The sequence below is a fragment of the Scleropages formosus genome, chromosome 4 (genome assembly GCF_900964775.1).
Source record: "Scleropages formosus chromosome 4, fSclFor1.1, whole genome shotgun sequence".
NCBI classification, from domain to species: domain Eukaryota; kingdom Metazoa; phylum Chordata; class Actinopteri; order Osteoglossiformes; family Osteoglossidae; genus Scleropages; species Scleropages formosus.
The window spans coordinates 3089522-3115955 of record NC_041809.1 but is presented as its reverse complement, the minus strand read 5'-3'; the positions used below and the strand labels follow the sequence as shown (position 1 = coordinate 3115955).

At 52.0% G+C, this 26434-nt stretch overlaps 2 protein-coding genes across 4 annotated transcripts in view; both read right to left on the bottom strand.

The window, feature by feature from the left end:
- Nucleotides 1-3949: 3949 nt before the first annotated feature.
- On the bottom strand, nucleotides 3950-8860 carry npas4l (neuronal PAS domain protein 4 like). 3 transcript variants are annotated; one of them, XM_029251603.1, is made up of 10 exons: nucleotides 8755-8860; nucleotides 8356-8492; nucleotides 7860-8023; nucleotides 7626-7771; nucleotides 7421-7520; nucleotides 7078-7333; nucleotides 6883-6992; nucleotides 6281-6416; nucleotides 4961-6189; nucleotides 3950-4813 (listed from the first exon to the last, which is right to left on the bottom strand). In XM_029251603.1, exons 2-10 carry the CDS (start codon nucleotides 8481-8483, stop codon nucleotides 4785-4787), a joined length of 2298 nt encoding a protein of 765 aa, XP_029107436.1. In that variant the 5' UTR covers nucleotides 8484-8492; nucleotides 8755-8860; the 3' UTR covers nucleotides 3950-4784. The 3 variants fall into 3 exon arrangements, with proteins under 3 accessions (XP_029107436.1, XP_029107434.1, XP_029107435.1); XM_029251601.1 differs by having other exon boundaries at nucleotides 7421-7771; XM_029251602.1 differs by having other exon boundaries at nucleotides 6907-6992; nucleotides 7421-7771.
- A 3414-nt stretch (nucleotides 8861-12274) lies between these two features.
- Nucleotides 12275-26434, bottom strand: part of klhdc3 (kelch domain containing 3) — a 30629-nt gene continuing 16469 nt past the window's right edge. Inside the window, exons 9-11 of the mRNA XM_018740246.2 lie at nucleotides 16584-16657; nucleotides 15757-15835; nucleotides 12275-14882 (exon numbers count right to left, since the gene is read on the bottom strand). Coding sequence (XP_018595762.1) covers nucleotides 14816-14882; nucleotides 15757-15835; nucleotides 16584-16657 — 220 coding nt within the window. The 3' untranslated portion in view covers nucleotides 12275-14815. The remainder of the gene's footprint in view (nucleotides 14883-15756; nucleotides 15836-16583; nucleotides 16658-26434) is intronic.

The following is a 26434-nucleotide window of genomic DNA, read 5'->3' as shown; positions in this document are numbered from 1 at the left end:
CCTCTTTGTTGACTCAGGACAAAAGTCTGTCTCTGTGCCGCTGGCTGACATCAAGCGCTCCAGATAGTCCGTCCGCATGTGCTCGGACAATCAAGAGCGGAGTTGGGTTTCAGACTGCCTGGGCGGTTACCTTCTCCCACAACCAAATTACTCATCACATTTTTCTTCTTTGATAGACGCCTGCGCCGAAAGAAAGCAAAGAATCTCTATGGGTGTGAGGAGAAAAAATAAGACATGTGGAGCTGATGAAACTTAATGGGCCTCCTTACTGTCCTTTACAGCAGTTACAACTTGCTGTGAATCCAAAATTGTTCCCTCTGCTGGCAGCAGGAGGTAATACATCAATCATGGCTGCAAGAAGATCTTCACCGTGGTGGGAGATGAGCTCCGTAAGCTGAACGCCATGAGCTCTTCTTGGACGTGCAGCAAGCACCCCCACCCCCTTCCAAACCCTCCGCTTTCTTTACACACTAGAGGTCACTCAGCACCGGCTGAACGACAGCTTTATCTTCTACCTTCTGGAAGGTGCTTGAAAGGAGCCTCTCGAGAGGCTGAGCCAGCCGGGAGTGCTCAGCTCCACTGAGAATCTCAGTCTTTCCCCTCATTTTCACATTTAGGCTCTCTCTCCTTCTGCAGCCCACAGGAAATAGACAGAATGCAGCGACGGTCAGAGGGCTGCGCACACGGTACGGTCCCCCGGAGGTCCTCAGTCCTCCTTCTGAAAGGGCAGCACACGTGATAACGTTGGCATGTTGCACCAATGTTACACCCTGCCAAGGATGAATCATAATAAAACACGAAAAAGATGGAAGTCATAACTGTGCTCCGTTTTCCCCCCATTTGAGGCCTAATGCAAATTCTCCAAAGGCAAACGCAGCCACGAGCTGCAATCTGTCCCTTTTAATTGCATCTTTCCGCTCGCGGAGCTCCTTCACCGACTTTGAGCTCTGCCTGCCTCACTTTATCTCCACCAACGACTGCAGCCAGTCATCAGCATCACGTTTGATGTCGGCCGCTCTGCCACCCTCGGCAACCGTCACGGCGTCTATCCTGGCACGCGCTTGCGGGTCTTTGAGGGAGCGGAACTTTCCCCGAGTCGGGCTGCTTCTCCTGTGTTTGTTTTCTCCTTCATCGCGGATGGATAATCTCAGTTTGCTGAGGCGGCTTCCCAGCAGCCCCTGCTTCAAGGCCTTACTGCCACTGAGTAGCATCGTGTATTCCGTGTGTGTGAGTTCGTACATGCACACTTATTTTCCATTGTCATATCGTAACTCCAGTTAACAGTGATGGGAAGTTCTTCCCAGGCTCTTGGACAATGTACTTGAATTGTGACTTAGACAACAGCCCAGCAAGCATGTGGTGGTTAAGGAAGCAGACGACTTCATTCCCATGGGCTGCTCTTGCTGTACCATTGAGAAGGTACTGGACAGACTGTGGTAAAATGTCCATTCATCACTCATCAATAAGTACCTGCTCAATGCCAGGTCAAAGTGGTTCAGAGCCTCTCCAGGAAGCACAGGGTGTGAGGCAGGGTGTGAGGCAGGGCGCGAGGCAGGGTGCGAGGCAGGGTGCACCCTGGACAGGACACCAGTCAATAACAGGGCAATCACAGAGACTCATTCACACACACACAAACTATGGGAAATTTTGAGTAATCGGTCCACCTGAAACATGCTTTTGGACTGTGGGCAGAAACCTGAGCGACCGGAAGAAAACTACGCGAACACGGGGAGAACATGCAAACTCCACACTGAGTCGGAAGTGAACCCTCAGCCCAGGTGCCACCCCCTCTACCACCTGTAAAAGTTTGCCTGCAGCATCTGCTGAGAGATATGAAAAGGTTTCCAAGGCAGAGCGTAGTGATTAGAGCTACTGCCTTTGGACCCAAAGGTCGCAGGTTTGAGTATCACCTCTGGCTGTAGTACCCCTGAGCAAGGTACTTACCCTAAATTACTCCAGCTGAATTACCCAGCTATATAAAAGGGTAAATAATTGTAACCTCAACACTGTAAGTCGCTTTGAAGGAAAGCATCGGTTAAATGAATAAATGTAAATGTCCACAGGAGCGATGAAAGTCTTCCCACGTGGTACGTGTGAGGTAAACGAAGGACCACACGTGATCCAGCAGGTTCTCATCCTCCCTGGGAGAACGAAGCCAAACATACCTTCGCCGCCTGCTTCAGTTTACACAGACACAGGTCTAGCGGAGGGACTGGAAGGAATTGTTGCGCAACCTCCGCAGCTCATTCTGTACACTTCGTCGACCTTTAACGTTCACAAAGTCTCGCGCTGAACCGTTTGTGGGTCCGCAGTCGGCTCGGTAGGTGCGTGAGCAGCCTTCGGTAAGACCGCGTCATCCATGCGCAATTCTCTCGTAATTTCTGTTTGCGGCCACTTTTAAGGCCTTGTAAATATATGGGTAATTATGAGGAATTCTGCTCCATAAAGGTTATTTATGGAAGTTTGTTAGTGGGCAGTTCTGAGTAGTAATTTTGATGGGAGAACGGTGTAAAAGAGCAGGTGGCAGTTTGACAGACAAGATGCTCTGGAGACGTCCAGTGTCGGAAAACTGTCAAATAAACATTTAAATTTATTAATTTAGCAGACGCTTTTGTCCAAAGCGATGTACATCTCAGCAAAGTGCAATTTATACATTACATTAAGAGAAAGAGACATAGCTGCAGACATGTGACTCAAGTAAACCTAGTTTGTTGCCTACCGCTTGCTGCACCGAGGTTTATCATTCAAGTAGGTGCATAAAACACAGGATAGACCGATCCTGATACCCTCCTGGCATTTTTTTTTTTTAAAAAATATATACACAAGCAAGCAAATACAATGCCGGAGCAGTGGTTGATAAAAGGCTTTATCTGGTGATGCTCATAAAGTTATGGTGCATGAGGGTTTGCGCCGTACATGAGCTGGAGAGATCTTGGGCAAAATGGGTCCGGAAAAGGTGAGTTTTCAGACCCCTCTTGAACGTAGACAGAGTTTCCGCAGTTCCGAGCGAGAGGGGAAAGTCGTTCCACCACAACGAAGCCAGAACCGAGAACCTCCACACTTTAACCTTTCGTGCACGGGACCACCAAGCGAGCAGAAGAAGACGAGCGAAGGGGCGTAGCTGGGGTGTAGCAGTCGATAAAGACCTGTAAATAGCTGGGAGCAGTTCTATTGATGCATTTGTAGACAATAACCAGGGTCTTGAATTTGATTCGGGCAGCTATAGGAAGCCAGTGAAGAGAAATGAGAAGAGGAGATACGTGGGAACACTTTGGCAAATCAAACACAACTCGTGCAGCAGCATTCTGTAGAAGCTGCAGAGGTTTGATGGCATTAGCCGGAAGGCCACCCAGAAGAGAGTTGCAGCAGTCTAGACGGGAAGTCACCATGGCCTGGACAAGTAGATGGGTACAATCAGTTGTGAGGTAGGGATGGATCCGACGGATATTATGCAGGATGTATCTGCAGGACCGGGTTGTGGCTTCGATGTGTTGAGAGAATGACAGACTCGCATCAATCGCAACTCCCAGACTCTTAGCAAAGGAGGTAGGGGAGATGAGTGAGTTGTCCAATTTGATCGATAGATCGTGACAGGAGGACGGGCCAATTGGGAGGTAAAGAATCTCTGTTCCGGAGAGGTTGAGCTGGAGGTGGAGATCATAGGTCCACGGAGAGATGTCCGACAGGCAGGCAACGATGCGTGCGGAGATGTCTGACGCGCCAGGTGGAAAGGAGAGGAAGAGCTGGGTATCATCAGGGGTATTTGAATCCATTGTTGTGCTGATGATACCCAGCTCTTCCTCTCCTTTCAACAATCAGCTCTGCTGGATGAGGACTTCCGTTTGCTCATCTGTCAAGTTCTGTCTCGTTTCATGCAAATTTAATAAAATGTCTCAGCCATTTGAGATGTGAGTTTTTTTTTTAATTTATTTACAGTATTTTAAATACAAAAATATAAAATAAAAAAATGCAAAACTATTAAGATTAAAATTACCCTTGACCACAAATACTAAATGCAACTTTGTGAGAACATCCATCAGAGCGGGAAGGATCACGGAAGGATCCTCGCACCGCCATACAAACCGAATTCCAAATGAAAGCCTTTCGGAAAAAGAAAATGAGATGCATTGTTTTTATTTTTTTTAAAAAAGTCATTCAGTAGAAATAAATAAACAACGGATTTGAAAATTAGAACAAAAACGTAGCACGTTAGACAAGAGAAGTTCACATCAGAGACTGAACGTACCGACGAGGTAGTAAGTTTGTAGCTTATATTTTTATTATTATTGGTCGAGATTATTCACTTGTAGCTCAGATCAGTAGTTAAGGTAGAGATTATTGAAATGAACCAGTTTTTTCTCTTCGTCCGTGTTTCTCCATATTTACACGCAGCGGCACGATAACCCAAGAGCTCCGTCCTGGCGCCTAATCGTCACCCAGAGGCGTAATTAATAACGTGTTTTCGGTCTCTCGTGGCCCAACGCGTGTGCAGAGGCATGACGTCAGCGCACGCGACGCCACGGACGGCGACACCGAACATATGAAAATATCGTTGTACAAAATGCAACTACGCGTCCAGCCGTGCCCAAGGTCAGGGGGGAGGGGGGGCGCCGTCCACCGGGTGCGAGGCCGCTCTCGGTCTCATCTCTCGCTGCCGCTTTCCGTCTCTCCCGGCGGACGGGCGCTGTCCTCAGTCGGGTCCTCTTCCGGCTCCGGTGGAGAAGTCGGCGAGTGACGTGACAATATGTCATACGCAGCGTCGCACGCTAAGTCACAGACTTATTTCAGCACGCGGGTTCTTCAACAAGCTCATCTGAGAGGACGAGAGGACAAGAGACACCAGCATCAGCGTTTACGCTCCCGGCCAAACGCACCGGATCTGGGCAGCTCTCCTTACGGACGCTACTCTGCCGCGCCCGCGGTAAGAAGCGGCAGCCGCCTGGCGGTACCGCGCGCTCACCTTGCCGGAGGCTACCGTGCAGGTAGTGGCCGAGTTGATGCAACTCACTGCTGTCCCGTGGACGCCCCGTCCTCGGAGCGGAGTCCGGTGCGGGCTGGGCGCCGAGCAGCTGCTCCAGGGAGACGTCTTCGAGGAGAGCGAACAGAAAGGACACCGAGTGGCCCTCAGCGGCGTCCAGGACCCGGGGGGCGTCGTCCAGCGCGCTGGGGTTCGGGCTCAGGCCGTCCGGCGCGTCCCTCCCGGGTGCCGAGCCCGCGTCCCGCAGGACGCCGTCGACGAGGCCCTCATCCGGGACCAGCTCCGGTCGGAACGGGTGCGAGGCCGGTTGAGGCCAGACGCAGGGGGGCACCAGGTCGCCGCCAGGGGTCGCCTTGGCGTGTCCGGCAGCTGGGCCCAGGGGGAGCTCTGCGCTGCGCAACATGTCAAAGCTGCTGGCCAGCGAGGAGATCTGCCTGGCCAGGATGCTGATCTCCGTCCGCTCCCTCTCGCTGTACTGGAAGTGGCCCTCGCCGGTGGGGGAGGGGTCTGGGGTGGGCGGTCCAGGGGCCTGCAGGGTGACCCCGGGGGCCTCCTCAAGGAGCAGGAACGGGCCGTCGCCCCCTTGCGGCAGGTCGGGGAGGCAGAAGTCATCGGGGTGGAAGGCCTCGTCCGACGAGTAGTCGCCCGCGTCCGGCACCTGCAGGCACCCCGGGACGAGGCGAGAGGCTGCCGGGTAGGCGGAGAGCTCGTAGGAGGGGGATGGGCGCGACCCGGGCGACTGAAAGGGCGGAGCAGTAAAGTCGGGGAAGCCAAACCCGGGATCCGGAAGGGTGCCGTGGCTGAGGAGGAAGGGATCGGAGCTCTCCGCCGGGGAGAGGAGGGTTTCCGCGTAGCTGCGGGCGTCCAGCAGGAAGCGGGAGCCGCCGTCCTCCGGCGTGAGGGGGCAGCGCGAGGACGCCGGGCTGTAGGGGGGAGTGGCGGGGAGCACGGCGCTGCTCATCGGCGCCACCCGCTGTCCGGCGCCGCAGGCCCGGTCGGCGTACGCCGTGTAAGTGGAGCCGGACCCCGAGTCGCACGTGCGCTCGGCCCGGGGCTCCTCGCTCACGCCGCCGGCGCCACCCTGTCTTTTCAGGGGCCCCGAAGCGGCGTCTCCGTGAACCCCGAGCCGGGGCACTTGGGAGAGGAGCGCGGTGGACGCGCCTCTGTCATCAGCGTGGACCCTCCGCCTGAGGAACATGGCTTCCGTTTCCCTGAAAACGGTCCAAGGAGGCAGAGTGAACGCTCCGCCGGGATGTCGTCAGCAGCACCGAGAGAGAAAGGACACAATCCGGTGCCTCTTACCCAATGACGTAGTTCATGCAGCTCACTTCCTGTTTCCCAGAATCCTTTGTGGCCCTAACGTACAGCCAAACCCAGGTGAGGTCCTTGCGCTGGAGCCTCAGGACCATCTCGACCAGGGCGCCCTCACCGGCGTCCACTGCGAGCCAAGGGGTGAAACGCATCAACGCGCCATTTCCACGCCACACGCACGTCATCGCACGCTATTTACATGCCGCACGCACCATTCACACGCGATACACGCGCATCTCACTCGTCATACGCACACCGTGCACACACTATTCGCACGCCACTCAAATTCCATTCACGCGCCATACACTCTTCGTACACGCACTTCATAGACCCCCACCCCCCAGAATGTGTTCACCACAAAGTGTTTCACTAACTGAGGGTGTCTAATCCACTTGGGCCAGCGGGTGGCGTAGCGGTTATAGCCGCTGCCTCGCACACGAAGGTTCGACAGTAAAAACCACCCTGCTGAACAACTGGGTAAATCAGTGTAAAGCAGCTTAACGCTACAGGTTGCGTTAGAGAGCAGTGTCGCATAAGTCAGCGAATGGTGTAAATGTGGTGTACGTATGATGTAAAAGTAAGGGCGCACTCACGCAGACTCCTGTGCCTGGACGCACCGTGATGGAGGTCCTCCGGGTGCACCATGCTGTACCACGATCGGCCCGTCATCTCCTGCGGCGAATACCCCAGGAGGAAAAGCACGCTGCCGGGAAGGACAGAGGTGCCGCTGTCACTCTCCGCCACACCTGGGAGCCCCACGCGTGCGGGAGGCCTCGTTCGGAGCTCACCTGTGAGGCGCGCGGCCGAAGGACATGTCGGCCCGGTGGAGGGTCCCGAAAGGCTCCGCGGAGCCGCGCCGAGCGCCGTCGTGCCGGCGGTCCGCCGTCGGCGTGCAGAGCGCCACGAACGCCCGCTCCGGGGCGGGGCGGGGCGAGGAGCTCCCGGGGGGGCTGCGGAAGCGTCCCCTGACGAGCACGGAGCAGGTGGGCCCGTGACGCAGGCGAAACGCTTTGGAGGTGTGCATGCGGCACACGAAGGACCTCTCTGCAGGAAGAGCCGAGGGAACGCGTGTCATTTCCGAGCGGCAGGCGTCATTTCGTTCTCGCAGGTGTCACTTTTCCCCCGTTTTACCTGTGGACGGCGCGCCGTCCATCTCCAGGTTGGACTTGACCAGCTCGACGTCGGCGCCGTCCACCATGTCGTAGAAGGTGTCCCCCTGCAGCACGTCCACCTGGGGACGGGAAATGACGCGCGGAAAACGAATGCTTCTTTTCCCGAAACGGGAAACGCGGAGGACGGTGCGGAAAGAAGCAGGCGAGACGCCGGCGCCACCCACCATGGAGAAGCCCAGGAAGTCGGACACGTTCTCGGACACGTAGAGCAGCCGGCCCTCTCGGCTCGCGACCACCATGAAGCCCGGCAGCGCCTGCAGGAAGAGCTCGTAGGGCGGCGCCGGGCCGGACCCCCCGCGGCCGCGCAGCTCTGAGGAGGACGGGAAGCGGAGAACTCAGCTCGGGCGCCGCTCGGCTCTCGCTCGGCACGCGGAGAGGCGACGCGTCGGGCGACGTACCGCTGAAGAACAGAGACTTCCTGACGAAGGTGCAGATGGCCGACATGGAGTGCAGGTAGGAGAGGCGCTCGCGGTCCTCGGCCGGGATGGGCAGCAGGCCCCGCATGTTCCGGATCTCGGCGTTGATGTGGTCCCGCCGGGCCTTGGACGCTCCCTTCGTGGACCTGCGGGGAGCCACAGCGACGGCGACCGGATGACCGAGGCGCTCGGCTCTCGCTCGCTCGCCCGCCCGTTGGCGGTCGTCGTCTCCCTCGTCCCCCCCCCTCCCCGCGCACCCCTACTCTCCCCGCCAGAGTGAACGCCACGCAGAGGGGCTTCGAAATGCTGCAGGACTTTGTGCCGAACGTGGGCTGTCGCGAGGGGTTCGAGGCCCAACGAGACCCCCTTTTCGAGAGTCTCGAAAAGGAGCCGAATCGCTCGCAGCCGACGTTGCGACAACGATAGTTCTGCCCGCGGCCGCCAGGGGGCGCAAATCGCCTCTCGGCCGCCGACTGACCTGAACCTCCTGACGGATCTCCGCGCGACGCTCGCAGGGCTGCGGCTGGACGAACCGGACCAGGACTCGGAGCAGGACCCGGGATAGGCGCCGGTCGGGCTCTCGCGGGACCCGCAACACACCGTCATGTTCTGTCTCTGTAATACAAATAATAATAATAATAATAATAATAATAACAACAATAATAACAACAGCAGCAGATGTGCGCGGTGACAGCGAGTGCCGGACACACACAGGACTTCGTTAAAGTCAATGAAAGAGCTGAGAGTTCAGTGTCGAGAGTTAAATGTTCAGTGTTCAGTAAGTGCATTTTGGGCTCAGCCTCATTAGTGTCGGGAGTTGCGCTCCACCCTCAGTGTCGAGTGTCGAGTTCCGAGTTCGGATGCCGGTGTTGCCTACCTGCCCTCCGGCGACTCTCTGTGCGGCCCCCCGCTCCTTCCTCGCGCCTTTTATAGCGCCTCTCGGGACGAACCCGATGCCTCGGTTCGAAAGGCGCCCGCGCGAGCGCAGAAAAAAGCGGCCGCCGCTCTGACATGTTGTGACGCAACGAACAGTGACGGAGGGATATTTTTAGTCCCGGCGACTCTAAAAATAACCCCACTCAGACTGGCCCCCCCCCGCTCCCCAGCCCAGCCCAGCCCCTCCGACAGCGAAGCGGTGGGCTCGCAGCCACCCCTCCACACACACACACACACACACAGAGCGATTTAATTTATAACCCGAAAATATGTTCATTATTCAATATGTGACCGACTTCGTGTCTACAAACGCGTGCAGTTGCATCTTAGCGCGAGGTTTTTACACACACACACACACACACACACACACAGTACGTGCGCACGATGCCGATGCGCTCCGCAGGTTGGTTTGAATCCCCGCTCCCGCTGCAGCACCCGGACCAGGACACTTGGACAGATAGGGTAAAAATGACCCTGCCGTTTAAGAAAATATGAATAATAAATAAATAAGACTTGAGAAGGAGCTGCTCGTGGCGTTTAATCAAATCCACGGTAAAAAGCCTTATTTAAACTCCATTTTTGCGACGTGGAGGCGCGTCTTACTTTTGCGGCAGCAGCAGGTGCTGTAATCGGAACGTTGTTGGTTCAAATCCCCACTCAGGCCGCTGCCGCTGCGCCGCAGGAAGACATAAATCACAGTACATTACGGTACCTTACACTGTGAGAGACCGTTAGAAACCGCCAGTTAGACGGATGTATGATCATGTGTACTGGATACATTTCAAGTGTCCCGTTCGAAGAAGCTCCCTGTTCCGTGTGTGTGTGGCTGCCGCTCCCCGCCGTGATTGGTGCAGAACCCGAACACCGATCAAAGGCCCTCAGCGGTCTGCGACCCTCAGACCCGAGTTCGACGCGCAGGTGAAACGCGAAGTGCGCGAGACCCACAGGTGCGCGGCCCCGGGGGGGGGGTCCACTGGGAGTCGCGCGGCGTGGCGGCGAGCAAACGCGCAGAAGGTCGGGACCCCACGGAGATTTTGTCCCGTACGGTGGACACCGGGAGGCACGTGCGCTCGCCGCCTATGACGTCACTACACCATGCCTGGCGCCGTTACGGGTGATGCGCGATGCCTCGCGCCAGCGCCGGCCTTAACGTGGCAAACGCGCGCTAATGTATATCTAACGGCCCCATTTGTTACGCGGGCGATTAGCGCGCGCGATATGACGCAATCAGTCCGCCACGAGGCTGATAATGGGAGCCTGATTGGTATGATCCCGCTGAGTGATTTATTGGCTCCTGAGGTGGCTCGCGCTGTAGATATAGACGGGCCTTTGGAGCAGATTGAAGATACACATGTAGGAGACACACGTGGGACCGGAGCCTGGCGACTCCGTCTCCCCGCGGCCGGTCAGCGCCCGTCCGCCCTGCGGTCGGCCTCCACCCGCAGGACATCTCCAGCTGCCGGGATCTTTCTAGATCTTTCCAGATCTTTCCATCAAGTCTGCTTGAAGCGCGCCGAGCGGAGCGCCGCTGCGTCGAAGGGCCTCCTCGTCCGGACGACGTCCTCTCGGCGCGGGCGACAGGCGTCTGCTCAGCATCAGCGCAGCCGGGTGAACCGCGGGGGTGCCGGCCCCTGGGGACGGGGGGTCTGGGGGAACCCCGTTTGTCCACAAGGGTCCTTGTCTGCAGTGAGCCTGAGCAGACAGGGACGTGGGCAGCGCCTACGGGGGGTCACGGTCCGCTTTGAGTTCACAGTACGGTTCATTTACATATCGGCACCGTCCGATGTGGAGCTGGAGTTGTCCAGCTGCGTCTCAACGGTGACACTGGGGAATGTTACATATTAAATTACATATATAAATCGTATCGGAAGGGACCCGTGTGGACCGTGTGACCCGACTCCACGTTGACTGCCTTACCGCCCCTGCTGCACGAACCGAGAGAACAGAAGAGTCCACGTGTGGTTTTCTTCCCCTCCATTTGACTACAAACTTCAGGGAGCAGGTGACACAGTGCTTAGCGCTGCTGCCTTTAGATTCAGAGGTCACAGGTTCAAATCCCACCCCCAACACAATACCCTGCCGCCACCACGGCGCTCCACTCCTGCACTCTGCCTTTCAGGAGCTCTAATAGCTCTTTGCGCCAGAAGGGAAGTGGGTGAGCGGCTCTGCCGAGTGTCTCCTGGCATTAACACTTGAGCTGACCCTGTGCGCCGGGGGCTGGCCGGGGCAGCCGTGGACCCTTCCTGTGTTCTGGGGCAGGGGGCCGGGCCCCACCGTCTCTGCAACCGGGTTCTCCGGGTGACTCGCCGTCTGCGTCCTGCTCTTAACGCCCCAGATAACGTGGGCTTTACAGCGTCAGCCTGGTGACAGACACGGGTGAACTGCCGGTCCGGACAGGGAGACGGCCGGAGGAGTCCCAATGGGGGGTGCAACTCAGCCCTTTCCCACTCCTGAGTGGCACATCAAAACAGCCAGGGCCTTGTGCTCCGGTCTGTAGGGGACAGACAGGCTAACCGTATGCACCCTGGGTGCTCATAAGAGAACCAGGGGTGGCATCATGAGCCCTTCCTTGGCACCTGTTGGACTCCTCCAACCAGGACAGTGTTCCATAGGACACTTGATGCCCTGTTGATCTTCCTCCTCTGTGGAGGACAAACAGCATTTCAAGGTCTCTTGATCAGTTACCGAATTAAACTCAGATTTTAGGGTCACAGTAACTGCAAATGGCGGTCAATGCCGAACTGGAGGTACACTGGTACCCAGTCGTCTCCGCGCATCGAACCCCCCGTTGTGTCGCCTGGTTTCCATGTGGCATTTCGCAGACGCTCGGGGGAGGTCGAGGCATTTGGAGACCTTCAGGCTGATTTATGAGCCACTTGAAGACGCTACCCTCACCCAGGGATCTTGAACCACAGTAAAGGGCACACAACGCTCCTGGAGACTCATGCTAATAACCTCCTCCAATGTTTGATGAACGCCGCCTGTCAGCCAGCAACGGTGAGACTGGGAGTTTTGACTCCAGCGTCCCGCTATGGGAATTGCACGTCACAATAATGTAACGCACCAGAACAGCGAACATTTTAGCCAATGTTTGGATTGCAGGCGTTTTGCTAAATGGGTTCTCTTGGGAGAATCCTGGGGGGGGGGGGGGGGTCCAGGCTACCTTTCCACTCCCCAAGTGGGACTGAGCCCCAAGTCATTAGGATCTGTGACGCGGCCCTCGGCTCGTCCTCGACCCAGGTAACCTGAGCCACCTTGCAGACGCGTTCTGTCAAGACGCACCCTGGCATCCACTTATTCCTTAGCTCTACCCAGACAGCCACCCCCCGGCCTCAGTTTCTTTCCCACAGCACCCACTAGTGGACATAGTCCATCACAGCAGGCATCTGGGGCAGGACCCCAGCACACTAAACCAAAGCCAACAGATGCACAAAACACAGGGAGTGTTAAATAAAACCTCATCCATTTTATTAGTGATACCATTTCCAGAGCATATTGCACAATAAAAGTCCTCATCAATAAATCTCCTTTTTACGCAAAGAGAGAAAGTAACGGTTGCCCTGCCCTCCACCGACATCCCATTAATGCAAATGTGCAGTTGCGTTCTGCTTCTCATCTCCGATTCTCAAAAGAACAGCAAAGCACCTGTTTATTCCACACATATTCCTGAAAGCACTGGTCTCCGAGTCATCGGGTGCCATTTTACACACACACACACACACACACACACACACACACACACACACACACACACACACACACAAAATAAACTGGGCGGAAAATATAGTTAAACATCTGCCCACTGGCTGGACACAACAAGCCCAACCAGGACTGTCTTGCTGCACCTTTTTTCATCGGGTGAAATTGTGTTTTCAAAGAGTCCATCTTGCGTTGCCACCTCTGTCTGGAGCCGCTGCGTTGGACATTCTGCCCCCTACGGAGCACTGGAGAACCACCGCTGTCAACGAGCTGCAACTCCTGCAGTCAGTGCAGCTGGAAAGGGGACCAGATGCACGTGATGCAGTGGAAGCAGAGTAAGGGCTGCATCGGATCATGACCACAGAGGGGCTGCACCCTCAAGAGGATGACTGATTGAACACTGACCGAGTTCTTGCACAGGTCCTTTGTTGGGTCATGACCATCTTGCCAGCATCGTGACTGCTTTTGAGGGGGGCTCGAGGCCCATGACTTCACCATCCTACCCCTGCAGTCACCAGCTGACTCTGCGGTGATCGGAAGAGTGCTCACTGTACATGCCTGGGTCCCATGAGATGCGTGAACATGGTAAAACTCAAGTCCTCACATCTGTCTGTGACTACAAGGTTCAGGCCTGTGCTGCAGATCATCATGAAAGACAGTTCTCACTTCTCCTGCTTCTGCACTGAAGAGTTTCATGGGAGATAAACACTGGCGACATGATGCTGATATTGGGTGTGGAAATACATTGGCGACAGCACCCCACTTTCAGATGCATCAAAACCTGTCTGATGCCATGAGGGAGATTTAAAAAAAAAAAAAAAAAAAAAAAAAAACATTTTCTTAAAATTTGATCTGGTCAGTTGTGGAATATTTTTTCTTAATGCTTATTTTTGCCTGAGAAGTCAGTTCCCCATGAACTGTTTCAAGTGTCCACCCCATCATAAGAAGCGATGTGCACCCAACTGCAAGATAGTGACAGCTGACTAGTGTGCTACAGAGGATCTGAACACAGTACAACTAAGTTTCTGAACAATCCAGAGTACAGATTGCAAGGACTTTTTTCAAAAAAAAAAAGGGGGGGGGGGGGGGTGTTAAAATATTTCTCCAAACAAACCTAGGTAAAACCACAAAACCCAAATAAACTCACATTCACATGCAGTGACAAGTGTAATTAAACTCATGTCTGAAAGTTACACAGGTACTTCCTTACATCTGGGCATAAAGAATAAAAACAAAAATCAATGTAAATTCATCATTAAGGAGCCAGATGATGCAACCGAGAAGCTGCAGTCTGATATGCAGTTACCGAACAGGAGGAGGAGGCACGAGGCTGGACTACAAACATGGCCACTGTGGAAGGGCTCAAACTCAGAAGGGGTCATGAGGGTCAAGGGGCAGAGCTGCTCATCTGTTGGAAGTTCTCAGTCTGAGGTCATAGATCCTATGATGACATCACAACTTCACCCCCCCCCCCATGTGGTGCGGTATTAGCTTCTGGCAACAGAGATAAAATCAAAGAGGCAAATGGGCTGCAACCCTGTTAGTATCCGGCGCCTCGCATGCTAGAGTGTAAAAAGTCACTGTAAAAGGTCCAGTCCCTCCCGATGGAGTCGACACGAGACTAACTATGTCAAAGAATGCGCCGATGGTGTGATGAGCCACGCAGCAGAAAGCCAGGTCATGTGATGGACCTGGGGAGAGAGGAGTCAGCTGTGTGAGACCAAGCGCTGGTACCCGGGGACTGAAGGCAGGGCCTGTGGTGACATCATCCAAAAGTGGCTCCCACTAAGCTCGAGAAAAGCATCACCACCCTTCAGACTCCTGTTCACCTATGAAGTGGTTTGACATGTTACATCAGGTCGCAAAGCCTTCGCAGGTCGAGCAGGAAAAACGGCACAAGGTGAGGAGAGTCCCCCCGTCTCTCATCGTTCCTCGTCATCCTTTCGGAAAGACTTCCTCTCAGAGGAACGCGGTCCCGTTTGGAATACTGCACAACACTCAGTTTAGTCAATTTTTCCACCCAGCAAGAGCTGCAGATACTTTTGTCAATATAACAGAAGTAAAGACGAAGAGCGTCCTTCACTGACTCCCAGAACTCAAGGTCTCCTGAAGAAAGCCCGAATACTCATCGCAAAGTGTGTGCGTGCTGACAATCCCATCAGAAAAACCCAGATCGAAAGAATACAAAACTATTTTAGAAATCACTAAAAAGGACTGAGCTCCCAAAGCGGAAGCACACAAGAGTGTTCTTGTTTGAGTCCGGGGTTCTGGTACTGGTTGCAGCCCCTCGGACCTGGCAGGACTCAGCCGTGGGAGGAGAAGATGGGCCTGCTGATGTTGCTGTTGGTCGTCATGGCAGCCAGCTCCCACCTGGAAGAGGGGGTAAACAACAGGAGTCAGGGAAAGCTGAGCAAAGGGCTCACTTCCTGGTACCAAACCCATTTCCAGTGTCAAACACATGGCATGAGGGCCAAGGGCCCGTGTTTGGTGGGGAGCTCTAAGCTGGGCCATGTGGGAGCCACTGCTTTCAAGTCGGCTGTGGGGCAGCTCTCAGAAAACAGACCACTGCAGCACTGGTGCGTATCAGGGCCGTCATGGTTCATGTGAACAACAGGCACAGCCTTGGCCTTTCTCAGGGCACACATGCACACGCAACTCATTTGCGGTGCAGTTAATGTCCTTTGGGCCCGTGTCAGCAGAAGGCCCCTGTCCCCCAGGACAAACCGGAGGGGAGGGGTTCGTGCGGCAGGCGAGGCACCCCCCTGCAAGGGGCCTTCATGTGTGTCCCCCCCATTTCACCGTAACCTGATAACCAGGAGTGGGGCAGCCAGCAAGGCCTAGAACTGACCTGATGGTCAGGGATCAGGGGTCAGATCGCTATCTCTGGGTCCAGTTTCACACTCTCCTTCACTCTGTGCTCCAAAGGATGCATGAGTGTGTATGTGCGTGTGTGTGGAAGAGGGGTCTTGGACAGGTTACAGGACCCTCCTGAACAGCCCTCCAAGTTGGTGAGGCCTCTGTGACCCCACCTAAGAACCTCTTAGGGTTAGGAAGACAGTCATTATGGCTGGAGGGAGGATGAAGAAGAGAGGTCAGTTCTGGGCACCTATTTATTCTCACTTTTCACAGCAGCGGTCAGTGGGCCACTTTCATGTTAGATAGCAGTTCCTCAACAGCGAGCAGTACGCTGGTGCTGCTGGAGAGCCACGCAGTCAGAGAGGACTAAACAGCCTGAGAGTCTCACCTGATATCGTGTGGCAGAGCAGACTGATCCAAGCTGTACTGAATAACAGCTATTTTGCATAATGTCTTCAAATTAGGGCCTGAGTGAAGAAGAAAGAGTGAATGATGAATCACCTGTGATGAGCAGGTTTACAGTGCTATTTTTACCCCCAATTCTCATTCACAGATCTCCCCATTTATTTTGGTTCCGAGAGCAACTTCCTGGAATGACACGGCCAGATCATCTGGTACTTAATATTTACCCCAACCTGCAGCGTATGCCAAACAGCCAGTGCCAGGGCACACGGGTCCGAGTCCAGCGCCCTCCTGCGCTCTCCTGTACCTGCACCCTTAGGGTTGGACAGGCCCTGGCTGCTGGTACACAGCCTTCCTCCCAAACATTCTCCTCTTCCTGCTGCCACCCCCAGCTGCAGGCACATCTCCAAGTTGTTGCCATATGGCTGGCGACACGTCAGTGGCTGGTACAGTGTGTGGTATGAGTGCCTGTGCCAGCCGGGCAGGGGCATAGGGTGTGCCGACTCATCTCCGTGTTTGTTTTCCACCAAGCCGCCCCCGTGGCACGGCGCTGCGACCTGACACCATTTCCAAAGTACTCCATGACTTGCAGGAAGTGGCCTTATTTGGTCAGCGATGCCGGGGCAAGGAGCGTGGTGCTTTAACACGGCCAACGTGGAGAGTGGGGGGGAAATGCACGTTGGGATAAGGTCTGGCTAGAGGGCATCCACAAGGTTGGAGTACAATTAAGGTACGCGAATAGGTGACCGGACAGCTGCTGCTCCAGGGGTGCACCCCCAAAGAGCTAATAGTAAAGGGATGGAGACTACTCACTGAAGTCGAGGATGTACAGGTCCGAATGATCCATGAGGTTGAACTCATCACCCATTCCCTGCTCTGGACACGGGCTGTAAGGGGAGCAGCAGATAAACTGTCAGGAATGTTCCAGATCAATTCACCTTATTATAGTCACTATTAGGACAGCCAACTGATTTTTTTAAATGATTACCACCACCAGAGGACTACTCTATGTACAGCAACTAGGACAGAGTGCCTGCCTCTCGCTAACACACTTATGAACCTGAAGGGGCAAACAGGAAGTGGGTCAGGGTGTCCACATCCTGTCCATGCCCCTAGGGTCCACACTGCAGGACTGAGGGAGAGCCATAAGGACCAAGGTGTTTCTTCAGATGAAGCATTCAGGAACTCAGCGATCTGCTGAAAAACACATGCGCGCACACACACACAGTCAGGGATCCAGAGAACCACCTTGCACGGTCACCCCCCACTTTGTGGTGGCACCCCCTTCCAAGCTGTGTGAGGCAGGCTGTGGCCGCTGCCAAGCTGGAGCTCCCCTTTAACACATCTCAGCCCACGGAGATGAAAGGCAGGCCTGGCTGTGAGACGCATGCTGCTTCTGCACCCCCTGCCCACCCCCCAGCCACAATCTCCCATGTCCAGCCAGCTTTTATCACCCAGGTACAAATTCAAGAACAAGCAGCAGGCGGGACAAGGACCTGGCTGCGGGGGAGTGGGGCCTACCTCTCCTCCCCCGTTGGGGATCAAACGGACAGCGTGCTTATCTGGTGCGGCCCCGCGTCACCGTGTGCAGGAAGCGGGGGGTCTCTGCGCGGCCGCAGGCTGGGTCCTGCTGATAGGCAGAACCACGCACTTATCGGTGCACATCTGTTTCCTGCCGAAACCTGAGGAGACCTGGTGGGCGGACACCTGCCCGGCCTGGAGAGCTGCTGAAGACGCGGGATGGTTACCATTGCACTTACAGCACGAAGCCCCAAAAATAAAGCCATCACACACACTCAGATTTAATTTCACAGGGCTGGCTTCTTGGTACAACCTGTGGAAACCATTTTTGACAACAACTTTTTGTCTTCACCCATTTCTGATAATCTCTGTAGCTGCCTGTTGCCACGCCCCTAGGACAAAACTCATAACTGCACATCGCTACTCCGGCCAGATGTGGAACAGCTACTCCTGCATCACACACCAACCACTATCAGAGAATGATGAGCACAGAGAGCAGTTTGACGGTACAATAGGTGCAGGTGAAAAAGCCGTGTCTCAGATGGCATCCGTTCAGAAATCCCCTTCATTCAATTTTCGTAACGACCGAGGGGCAACAGGTCAGTCACCGGATGCAACAACGAGCTCCTTTGCAGCAAGACAGCAGCAGCAAGTGTGAAACACCTGTATCCCCACATGCCTCACATACACAAGTCGTGTGTACATGCAGCATATTTCCTTTTGAAGGAAGATGCAAAATCTATTAAACAAGTCAAACCAATAAGGACCTGTTTAAGGGCTAAACTCACTTTATGCACTAAGCTTGTGCAGCTTATAACATTTTAACTACTTTATAGGGGAAAAAAAAATCTAATCGATCTGTACCGTGTTCTAACTATGGGTATTACTATGCTTTTACCCCACACACTGTCCTCGTTTCATGGGTTTTATACTTGCTTGTCAATTACTGGATGAGCTCAGCTGTTGGACAAACAACCTGTCATGTCCTATATGTCCGTTTACGTAACGCCCGCTAGTGAAAGCACGTTTGAAATGCTCCTCCATTTGCTGTAAATCAAATTTCCTCAAAGGTTGCGAGTGCCGCCCCATTGTTTTGTCAATTTAGTTTAACGTTGTTAAAGTTTACAAATAATTCCGTAACAATGAGTATGATCTCATAAGAGCATACATGTGCATTTAACAGTTTAAAACTAACCATGTAGCATATAGCATTGTTTAACTTACAAAGAGTATTAGCTGCCAAACATATTTCACTAACAGCATCCCAACGTTTTCATAGAAATTCCCCCCAAACCTTGGTGGCGATACCAGCAGTTTTGCCAAGTGATGACGTGGCGCGACCAAAGGCCTCCCTCTCTCTCCATTCAGGATGTTTTAAGGCTTTTTACGTCGCTAATCTTTCTTAAAACAAACAGGAGGCCGGGTGCATTGGTCCAGCGAGGGGTTGTGGCGGGGGGAGCGGTCCCCAGGGGCCAGATGGGGAACTCATTACGTGCCTCCCCCCGCCAAGGAGGTCACCCACCCTGGATTACAGTGGAACCCTTATCAGCCGTACCCTGCAACACGGGCTTTCTGCAGCACCGCCGTGGCTCACAGGTCGCCCACTACATTAGGCCAAGTGGATATTTATTTACCCTTATCTGTGGGGCACAGCACAGTGTTAATCAAACGTGCCCTATGAACCCATTCGACACCCCAAATGTTGTTCTGCCCCGTAACCTTTTAAGAAAAAAAGAAAGAAAAAAAAAAAACACACACACAGGAGGAATCTGTTGTTGCAAAAGAAACTGATGTATCACTGGAACCACTCAGAGGTTTTCAGCCCAGGGAAACGGTACCAAAAACAGCACAGAACTGACTTGACCAGCCAGTGGCATAGCAGTTAGAGCCATCACCCTACAATGGGAAGGACACAGCTTTGAATATCACCTTTGGCTGCAGTACCCTTGACCACGGTACTTACCAAAAACAGATTACAAATTACACTGCTATATAAATTGGTCCATCAAGTAGCTTTGTGTATAAGCACTAGTTCACTTTATTCAAAGTGTTAGATAAATAACAAATCTGGCAGAAATCATAGTCATGAGGCTTGTGTTTGGACAGAGTGCCATGGTCTAGTTAACACCTTGAATACATCGTAACATGAATGACCAACATGGTAGTTTGGACTCGAGAGGACTTCAGGATGACCAGATGAACTGGAGCTCAGTTCCCTGTACCTGCAAAGCTGGTCTTTGCCCTTCCACTAGGTTCCTTCTGGGGTACCTCAAGGAAAGTGTACCACTTTTATATAGTGTTCTGTACTGGGATTCATGGAGCGGTCATGTATTGGTCAGCGGCCGTACAGCAGACAGAGTGGTCTACATAAGCACTGTTGTACGGCAAGCCAGTGGTCAAGCAGTTGTGTAACGGTCAAAGCCATCATAGACCAGTTATGCAGCGGTCAAGACAGTGGCCTGACAGAACTTGTGTAGGAGTCCCACCTTGGTCCTAGAGCAGCAGTTGCGCAATTGTAGTGGTCAAACATCACAGCTATAACACAGTGGCTGTGTAGTGGTCACGCAGTGGAGAGGTAGTTGTACAGCAGTAAGAAAGCTTAGAGACCATAGACAACAGCCTGATTCTGCTCCTTATTCCCCCCCCCCCCCCCCAGTCTGTCACCCCCTACTAAAACTTAAGTAAAATCATACTGATGGACCCCAGCCACAGGTAAACATTCACTGCAGTGTACTGGACCTGATGTCACTAATCACGTCGATCCATGTGGGAGCGGGGATGTCCCATAAGAGCAGTCATGCAGTGGGTACGTGCCACTTTCACAAAATCCTAAAGGAGGAGCTTCCTGAGGCAGGTCTTCGTCAGCACGCTTCTACAGTGAACGATTGAAAGGCGTTACCCAAACAGTGACCACAAACGTTCTTGAAGCGGATCTGAGCTGAGCTGGACTGAACTGCAAAGAAAAACACAGCCATTGAACAGGAAAAGATGAAGGGGTGAACACAGACATGATGCTGGGACTCATCATTGGCATCTTCTGTAAACTGTTACGTGTGAAATTGACCAGAACGTTAATGCGTGATGTGAAGCTCCGCCCCTCTCCCCACCCTAACCCCCTGAGATGCCCCCAGGGTGAGAGTTTACTTGCTCTCCTGGGGTTTGATGGCCTCTGTTTGTCACACAATCAGCAAAGTATCATTAAGTGTCAATGGGGCCCAGCCCCAGGGCACTGAGATGTGGGGAGGGGGGTGGAGAGACTCACAACACCACCTATGAAAACACACTCTGGCCACTTCACACGCAGAAACCGATGGGGGCGTCTAATCGGAATTTCCCATTGCCGGGGTGTTTCCAGCTCATTTCCCCCAGTAGTCCCCAGGGACACCCTGTTCACAAGGGGTTCAACGCTCATTGAGCCAGAAAAAACGGAGAAGAGGCTGTAGAAGGTGCGGTGCATCTCCTCACACCCAATGCCTTGCCTGCATCAGTGGTCCAATGGCCGTCTCATGCATCTGCAGCGCCGGATGCAAAGACACAGGACTTGGTCTGCCTTTGTGTCCAAAGAACCGTGTTTTCTCCGGCGTCTTTCCAACTGACCCTGACCCAACAAGCTCTCAACCCATATTTTTTTTTGTTACCCACATCCTCATTCCTGAAGGAACAAGCTCTGTGGCCCCTTTCCGTTCACTATGAGGAAGTGCATCATGAAGTATAACTTCCTGCAGAGCACCTTATCTACTGGAACAGATGTACACATTTGTCTGATTACGCCAGACACACAGCATCCCAGAGTGCACAGCCCACTCTTTAAGACTGCATTGATTTCAGTAATTGCAATGGTTTGAAAAACAGTTTGGTAATCCATTAAAATATTAACTGGGTCAATAGCATTGAGCCTGTTATTTTAATGGATCATCATTTCATAATAAAAATCAGGCCACAACACATGCATTGCATTTTAAGGTTTGAGTCTCAAACACCATTCTATGGGTTTCTATCTTGATTGACCCAACATCCCCTAACTAAATATAGTAAGGCATTTAAAGCAGGTGGCCTGGTTAGGAGCATTCAGAGAGAGTCACTAGGTGTAGTGGTCAGAGCTGTAGCTTTACAACAAAAAGACCTCCACTTGAATCCCCCAGTCCAACTGTAGTTCCCTTGATCATAGTAGCTGACTAGAAATTACAGTAGTGTATAGAGAGATTAAGTACCTCAGTGTACAATCCTAGCAGAAATCTTGGAGAACAGTCAAAAATTATCTTCAATAAAAGCAATCTGTACATGCAGGGCTTAAGGCAAAATGTCTATTGTTCTAGACAAAAGCTGCAAAGTCATAAAATACATATGTTCATGGATTTACCAACATTCACCTAGCCAATTCCCCTTTCAGAAGGAAAACCTGCAGCACTGATACTGGAGATGTTATACTAGTCTGTTCTGCAGGCACTAATCCACCTGTGAGGTTTCTTGTCTCAGTTTGCATCTCAGTGCCACAGGTGGAAAGCCTAAAGGTGAGGCAAACATGGCCTTACTGAAGATAGACTGAACAAGCTTTGGGAACCAGTCAATGTCTATTTCCTTCAGAGAAATCTAAATGACCCTAAATCTTTCCATTTCAGCCCTATCTGTACCTCCTCCTGGGAGGAAAAAGGACCTGGATTAAATGGCCAGCACAAAATACGTTTTAGACAAAAGCCTACGATGTCAGGGACGGTAGAGAGGAGGTGCAGGTTTAAGATTACACTGAAAATAAAAACTAGACACACAAACGGAGAATATTTCTGTATTTATGGAGTTTAAGAGAAGAAAAGCAGCAGTGCAGGTGAGAATGCTCACTGAACACGGCTGATCCTGCTGTCCGCCTGCTGAACAGTTGTGTCTGTTCCCTAACGGAGGAAGTACTGCTTAGGACACAACAGGAGACTGAGCAGGGCTGGGGTGTCTCAGCAGCGCATCTATGAGATGCCAAGAGAGGCTTTAATGATTTCCAAAGGGACCCTGAAAAAACCATAGTACAGCAGAGAGAGGGAAAAATGGATCACTTCCTTCCAGCACAGTGGAGCCAAGCTGTGCTATGGCCAGAGGACGTGAAGACAGAAAAGACAACCAGGGGGTGTGTCGTCCCATGTGGGACACCTTCAGTGGGAGACCTCATGTTCTGTCCATCCATTATCAATATCAGTACAGAGCCCATCCAGGTGCCATCACTGTGGGGGGCTGTGAAAAGAGACAGTACCTGTGTGTGGCACATGAAAGGGTCCCTGTTCTGGAAGTTGTCCCCAGAATCTCTGTGGATCTCCTCACCACATGCACCCCCCCATGATGGAAAAGTTGGTCATCTCCACTATGACCTCCAGGTCGACACGTGCAGGGCACTGCAATCAGATGGGGGAGTACATGGAGAGGAGACACAGTGGACAGAGGGACCATGACGGATTACTTTATCCCAGGGTAACTCACCCCTGGGCTAGATGCTGGGATTAACGGAAGCACAGGCTGGACAAAGGAGCAGATGGCTGATGGCAGAAATCAGCATATGAAATGTGAAACCGTGAAAGTCCACATGAGGATGGTGGATGGGGGCAAACTGCACAGGGTCCAGGTTTTTTTTTTGCACAGAACCAGAAGTTACCAAAATTGCACCAGCTCAGGGAATCCCGATCAGACAGACACTCAAATACTTCATGTATTTGGAGCAGATTTCATAGATGGCAGAGACTGTATTCTATGTACAGGTATATTAATAGGCCAGAAAACTGATAATGAAAGTGAATAATTCTAGTTTCTTACTATGAAAAGAGGATTTTAAAAACCATTATGGAGGGGCACTTGGTCAACAAGTTGCAAAGAGCCCCATATTCCCAACACAAGCTAGGCGAACTCCATAATATTCAGATATTTATATTTCATACATAAATATAGCTGTGTGAATGTTTGAAAGCATGAGAACAGATCTATAAATGCCCCGTTTGCACCATGAAACCCTTGGTAATCAAACCAGTCCTCACTTTTCTAAAAGAGGATTTATATTCACAACTTCTAAGTGTTATTTAGAAGAGTTGACGTATGCAAGGGGGGTTGAATGGGTGTCATAGAAAAAGAAAAATCCAAAAATACCTAAGCTCAGTGAACGAGGCAATTGTAAGCGGGGGGGGGCAAAAAGCTGCAAAACCCAACAAACAAATCCGAGGTCCAACTTCTAGGACAAAGCTTGGACAGTCTTTCCATGGAAAGGGAAACCTGACCAGTTTGGTCTTAACCATATAGATTCAAGTTGCACACCAAACTATGTTAAATACAGAGGAATTACTCTGCACCAAAAGGAATTGGGTTCAAACCTTTGCTCCTACTGATCAAGGTAGTTACTCTGAACTAATACAGTAAAAATAAGTTGCATAAATGACTAAATAACTACACAAAACTAAAATCTTAAAGTTATTTTTGAGAAAAAGTATAAGGTTTTAAAAAAAGTTTAGGAATCCATCACTGGTGGATGCAACAGTTTAAAAAAGACCCAACAGTACAAGTTTGCCTGCAGCCAACATCAGCGAGGAAACACTATGCAATTACAGATTTAAACCAAGGACACATACGAAGAGCTGCTGGAGAAGCCATGATTGGGGGGGGAGGGGGCCACACGCCACAAGAAGCAAGCGAAGCTCTACAAGATCCACACAGCGAGAGGCGTATGAGTCATGGGCCGGAAAGCGGGTCTGACTTGGGCCGAGCTCAGTACGCACAGCAGCGGTGAAATGACAGGGTGCCTGAAATCGGCTTTGGGAAGTAGGTGGTGCTGGGGGCTGAGCAATCGGCCACATGCGGCTACCGTCGCTGCTCTAGTTGGTGACAGTGCCGATGGCTTGTGGAATGACATAGTCGAGTTGATCGGTGACAGGGAGGTGACTCATGTTTGCTCTGCCTCTCTAAAGCGTCACTTTGGCTGAGACGCCACATGGAGCCATGTGAGAGGTGTGTGTGACGTGAGAGTGATCAAACAACCCCTACAGCCAGACTTGTCTCTTCACACACTGGGGTTAAAATGCTGCAGCAGCAGCAGAAAAAAGATGGGGAACCACATCTGACTTTGGCTCTATACCATGCTGCTGGTTCCTATCCCTCAAGTAGCTGCCTATAGAAGTGACATTGAAACAGCAAATACAGATAACCATAGCAGATGGTGTTAGACTCATTTATGTAGCTGTCAGGAAAGAACTGGCTCTCAGAGAGAGATGGGTCCCTTGAATGCTGGGAAGGGTTCAGCAGTTCAGAGACATAGGGAGTTTTGTCCACCACATCAGGATCATAACCCAGAACTGAAGTGTTTTCAATATTGGACCTTTTGTGAGCAAGACAGCCATGCAGTTAGAGGTTGAGGTGCTTAGTCCTCTTGCTGGGGTGTGGAGACAGATCAGACATCAGGGGTCGATGCTTTCTGGTGTCCTAATGGAACGTGTACGAGTTCTGAGCCTGTCAGCTTTGACAAAAACAGTGTGTAAATAATGGGCTCTTCTCAGGTCGAATCAGTCAAGTTTGATGCTTACCATTCAATTAGCCATTACAAACAAACAAGAAGAGTGGAAATGGAAACAAGAGTGAAATGTAAGATTTAAAGAACAGGGTGAAGTGGCTCCAGATCCAGCAAAGTCAGTGAGCTGCCTGCTAACAGGCTTTAGATAACACACCTCGAACCCTGGTAATCCAGAAGCTCTTCATATGGTCAATCGGTGTCTTTCATCCACTAATCCACCATTAGTGCCGAGCATCCATCAAACACACACACAGTCGGAGACAATAACAAAACAGATACAACACAAAGACTCATAAGTGCACATACAACACACATTCATTGACACAATCTCAGGTAAACATGCAAGCAGCGATCTACAAAGACAAAAAAAAAAAAACCTCCAAAGCATAAGTACATGCTAATGGTCTTGTTGCCAAAGGTAAATATTACATTTATGCCATTTTGCTGATGGGACCCTATCCTTCCAAAGTGACTTACCCATTTAAATAACTGGAGCAATTTTGGGTTAAGTACCTTGTTCAAAAGTACTACAGCTGGAGATTGGATTTGAACCTGTGACCTTTGGGTTACAAAGCAGTAGCTCTAACCACTACACTAGTTGCTGCCCCTGGTTGCAAACACACTAAAGCATGTACACGATAAATGAAAAGGACCTGACAATGAGGCCTACAAAAGGCCAGGTTGTAGGTTCAGTGCAGCTCTAGTGCTTCCTGCACTCCATGTGTTGCTGACCACATCTCACATAGTAACAGAGCCACTTCATTTCTATCACAATAGTGTTACATAAACATCCCGTTGCTGAGGCTGCCCATCTGCTGGCATGGGTGCTGCCATCAAAGAGGTGCCCCCTTATTTCCAAAGGTCAGTTTAGCATTGCTAAACACACACCAAACCCAACATCCAGCCAAAAACTCAAGCCTTTGCTAGAACCCAGAATCTATGGAAAACAAAACCAGCAGGCAGACAGAGTCCACTATGAGCCTGTGTTTCCCCAACAGGGGGTCAAGAAGGTTCCTGGTCAAAATCCTGCTCCAGGTGGAAAAAAAGCCAACAGCGTTATTCACGTTGAAGAAACACTTAACAAATAAAAGCAATAAACACTTAATAAAGGTGACAGACACCAATGCTGAGCTTTTTGTAGCTCAGAAAAGAAGGTTCTACTGAAATCATAGATACAGGAGGACCAACAGCCCACAAGAGCTGCAGTCAATCTGACCAGAGAACAGGCACTGGCCCAACCCTGTTTTCTCTTTGGAACCCCAGAAAAACAAATCCCAGAGACGCAGTGGTTTCAGCCTGTGTGCGCGCGCTCTCAGAAATACAGGCCTGGCACCTCTCCACCCAAGCTGCTCATTCCCAGCATGCCAATCTGTCGAGTCCCCCCCAACCCTAGGCAGAGAATGCCCTGTTCCCAAAGGCAGGGTAACAAAGCCAAGGTTTCCCACATTATCGCCGCAGCACAGCAAGCGTGGTGACGAGAAACATGCGTGGCACACGTATGCAAATACGCAGCCAGGAGGGTGTGGCTATGTCGTCATCTTAATAGATAATGTCCTTTTCAGGACATTTCCGTTTGTGAGCTTGGACTGAAAGCCAAAAGGTGTAGGCCAGTTAC

Coding starts and splice junctions, on each gene's coding strand:
- npas4l (XM_029251601.1), bottom strand. CDS start 8,483: ATGACGGTGTGTTGCGGGTCCCGCGAGAGCCCGACCGGCGCCTATCCC. Junction 7,334..7,420: donor GGACGGCGCGCCGTCCACAG/GTAAAACGGGGG, acceptor CTCTTCCTGCAG/AGAGGTCCTTCGTGTGCCGC. Junction 4,814..4,960: donor GCACGGTAGCCTCCGGCAAG/GTGAGCGCGCGG, acceptor TCGTCCTCTCAG/ATGAGCTTGTTGAAGAACCC.